Source organism: Hylobates moloch, unplaced genomic scaffold, assembly GCF_009828535.3.
Source record: "Hylobates moloch isolate HMO894 unplaced genomic scaffold, HMol_V3 SCAFFOLD_5, whole genome shotgun sequence".
In the NCBI taxonomy this organism is placed as follows: domain Eukaryota; kingdom Metazoa; phylum Chordata; class Mammalia; order Primates; family Hylobatidae; genus Hylobates; species Hylobates moloch.
Window position 1 is genome coordinate 74,343,155 of NW_026652280.1, and position 4,092 is coordinate 74,347,246.

The 4,092-nt window shown below is 36.2% G+C and overlaps 1 protein-coding gene across 1 annotated transcript; it reads right to left on the reverse strand.

The window, feature by feature from the left end:
* Positions 1–1,408: 1,408 nt before the first annotated feature.
* On the reverse strand, positions 1,409–2,329 carry LOC116467834 (olfactory receptor 4C11-like). Its single transcript, XM_032151486.1, has one exon. The coding sequence runs from the start codon at positions 2,327–2,329 to the stop codon at positions 1,409–1,411; it is 921 nt and encodes a 306-aa protein (XP_032007377.1).
* Positions 2,330–4,092: the final 1,763 nt, after the last annotated feature.

The following is a 4,092-nucleotide window of genomic DNA, read 5'->3' on the forward strand; positions in this document are numbered from 1 at the left end:
GATTTTTTCTTCTTCCCACTTACCTGATCAATAATAGATTGATTTTCAGACCTCCTATTCTTGCCCTTCTCCTATACTTGGCATGATTCTCCTTCCCCATGTCCTCATTACCCCTTCCTGAAGTCAGTCTCTGTTTAATTCACTTGGAAGTTTTTCCTGCTTACAAATAAAGTTTAATTGTACAAACTGTGGTCAATAAAGATCTTTTATATGAGTGCAAACAAATGTTTCTCAAATTGGAATAAAGTACAATCTATTTATAAATGAAAACAAATTATTTTGAATTCCAGTGTTGATGTAAGTTATTTATGAATTCACATGTTTTATGCAACAAGATGTTAAAAGTAAAATTTTGACTAGACACAATAGACGTGGAATTATAATGTGTGTCCAAATTACTCTATGCCCTCTATGGTCTAAATGTCTATGTCTCCCAAAAATTTGTATGTTGAAATATGTTGAAATTCTAACCCCCAAAGTAGTGGTATCAGGAGGTGTGGACTTTGGGAAGTGTTTAGTGCCCTTATAAAATAGGCCCCAGGGAGAGACTCTTGTCCCTTCATCCAGCTAAGTTTATAGTGAAAAGACAGCAACCTGTGAATCAGAAAGGTGTCCCTCACTGGAAATGGAATCTGCTGATGACATCTTAACCTTGAACTTCCCAGCCTCCAGGACTTTGAGAAATAAATATCTGTTATTTGTAGGCTACCCAGTTTATAGTATTTCGTTATAGCAGCCTGAATGGATGAATACAATGTCTATTTAATACCAAATAATTTTGAGAGATTTTCCATTAAGGGTCTAGGTTTTCACTGAATTTTCCAGCTTTTATTGGAGTTTGAGGGTCTGTCAATGTTGATAGATATCCTCAGTGAGGCAGGGTTTGGCACAGATTTCCAGAGAAGTATTTCCTGGGAGTATCCTCTCTAATCCCCCAATGGCCAAGACAACTTTGATTCTACAAGCTCCCAGTAACCTATGGATTAGTTCTTATAACCACATTCATAAGTTATTAGAATAAAATCTGGAAAAGGAACTGGTACATGTACATGTACACGTACACACACACACACACACACAATTATTCTGTCATTAGTCAGTACATTTCTTTAAAAAAAATGTACAGGAAGCAAAGTTACCATGGGAAAATGGAAAAATGTGGATGAAATTCAAATAAGGACCTTCACAGGTTGGCCAAAATGATTATGAGCTTTAAGGAATCATAGTGTAATGCAGTCATCTCAGCATACGGTAGGCATATACACATATACACATTTGCACACACATATACACACTTACATGTATACATACACACATATCTTGGTTGTTTATTTCCAAACAAAAATACTTTCTAGTTCATGCAACGAAAACTAAATGGTTAAAGAAATAGACGCATATCATTTATTAACTAATGTCGTATTTTGCTACACCATAATTTTTTCATGGCATTTTTCACTTCTGCATTCCTCAATGTATAGATCAGAGGGTTAAGTAAAGGTGTCCCAATTGTATAAAACACAGCCACCATTTTGTCTATTGGAAAGGTGGTTGGTGGACGTGTGTATATAAATATACATGGACCAAAAAATATGACAACCACGATAAAGTGGGATGTACATGTGGAAAGTGCTTTTCGCCTTCCTTCTGCACTGTGGTTTCTCAGAAAATATAAGATGATAATATGGGAGATAAGCAGGATTATGAAACTCACCATGCAGATGGCCCCACTATTAGACACAACTAGCAAATTTATCACATAAGTGTCCATGCAGGCAAGTTTCAACAAGGGCTGCAAATCACAGAAATAATCATCAATCACATTTAGGCCACAGAAAGGCAGTCTCAAAACCAGGAAAATTTGTGCTGAGGAATGGATGCAAGACCCCACCCAGGCCAGAATCACCAACACACCGCAGACATGCTGGCTCATGATAGTTGTGTATCGCAAGGGCTTACAAATGGCTACATAGCGATCAAAGGCCGTGAGGATGAGCACAAAAATCTCCATGCACCCAAAGAAATTGGCTGCAAAGACCTGAGTCATACACTCATTGTAGGAAATGGTCTTCTTCTGAGAAAGGGCATCCACAATCAATCTGGGGGTTGTCGTTGTAGAGAAGCAAGCATCAGCAAAGGACAGGTAGAACAGAAAAAAGTACATGGGACACCCAAGGGTCTGGCTTGTTTTAATAGTCGCCACGATGAGAAAGTTCCCCAACAGAGTTGCAAGGTAAAGAATCAAGAAGATTCCAAATATTGCCTTCTGCTTTCCAGCATCCTGTGTCAGCCCAAACAGAGTGAATTCAGTCACACTGGTATTCATCACCATATTAGTGGCTGGATGTAGGATGCAGTTAACAAGTGTTTAATCTGCAGAGATAAGAAAATAAATGACATCTTGGGGAAATCCATGGGCTTGCCTCTGAATTCCTTTGTCCTAGTACATGCTCTGTCACCTCCAACTTTCTTTAGGGGGAACCAGAATCCCTTAGGAACATTATAAATCTTCAAATGTCCAGGCCTCTTCAGGATTTAACCATTGATTTAGAGATTCACTGGATTAGACCAAAGCTTTCACATTTTGGGAGTCAAAAATAAATATCCTTCACAAATTTTTATTTCTACCTAGAGTGATAACTGTTGAATTTGTTTTTTCCTTGGACAAGTGACCACTGCTTTGAAACTTAGCCTTCATAATATAAAAAATATAGTGCAAAAAATTGCCCTACCATTTCCTGAATTTTCCGAATTAAGAAAGATTTTATACCCACACATATTCACACACATATTTCATATATTATGCATTTTATCTCTGTGCTTTGCAATCAGAAAAACACTGTTCCAATATAATTAAGTGCTAATACTGTTGGCTGAAGATGAGGCCATTTTTGATAAATTGGTATTTCTTATACTTCATGAGGCTTTAAAATTTACAAATAACTCAATGTTTAGCTTTGATTTAGGGCATTTTTATATCGGCCAGCACAGTCAACTTTCAGGGGATCTAGGAGGGAAGAGTTGTGACTATATCAAGTAGACATCTACATTTGGGTCTTTAGTAATTGTCACATACATGTAAAAGTATTAGGATGAGAATTCTTTTATGTTGTGACTAAAGTTACATTTTACAATAAGGGAAGATGAGTCAATGTTGAATTTGCTGATGTAGAAATCACATTATTGTATTTACACATATGTTTACCATTTCTGGTGGCCTTTACTCCTTTAAGTAGATACACATTTCCATGTAGAATTATTTTCCTTCTGACCAAAGAACTTGCTTCATACTCGTAGTGAAATCTGGTGTTGATGTGTTCCTTGGCTTTTGTATATCTGAAAGTCTTTACTTCACTTTTGTATTTGAAAGATATTTTTGCTGAATATTGATTCTAGGTGACAATTTTGGTTTGAGTATTTTATTTTTATTCTAATCATTACTGTATACATTTGAGGCATGCAACATGATGTTTTGATATATTTATACGTAGTAAAATTTTTATTATAGTCAGGCAGATTAACATATCCATCATCTCATATAGGGTTCCCCAACCTTTTTGGGCAAAACTACCTAAAAACCAACTCTCAGGGAAAATCCTGTATACAATACAATTTTATTAACTATAGTCCTCGTGTCTTGCATTTGATTTTTAGACTTATTCATCCTACATATCTACTACTTTGTATCATTTTATCTACATCTTTCCACTTTTCTCTCCTCTTCCAACCTCTTGCCCTGGTACATTTTATTCTCTATCTTTGTGTATTCACTTAAAAAAAGTTCAGATTCATATGTAAATGAGATCATGGGGGGTGTGTGTGTGTGTGTATGTGTGTGTGTGTGTGTGTCTGGATCAGATGTTGCTCCATGGTCTTCTGATTTACATGGTTTCTGGTGAGAACTTCATTATAATTCTTACATTTATTCCTTTGTACATAAAATCTCTTTTCTCTTTGGCTAACCAGAAGGTCTTATGTCTTAAGCCTGTCTACATGCCCAGTACATTACTACTACAGCTGACATTTGAGAAAGCCTATATACTAAGACTATTTAAAACTAAGGGAATATCCATCACAGAGACTACATCATTCCCC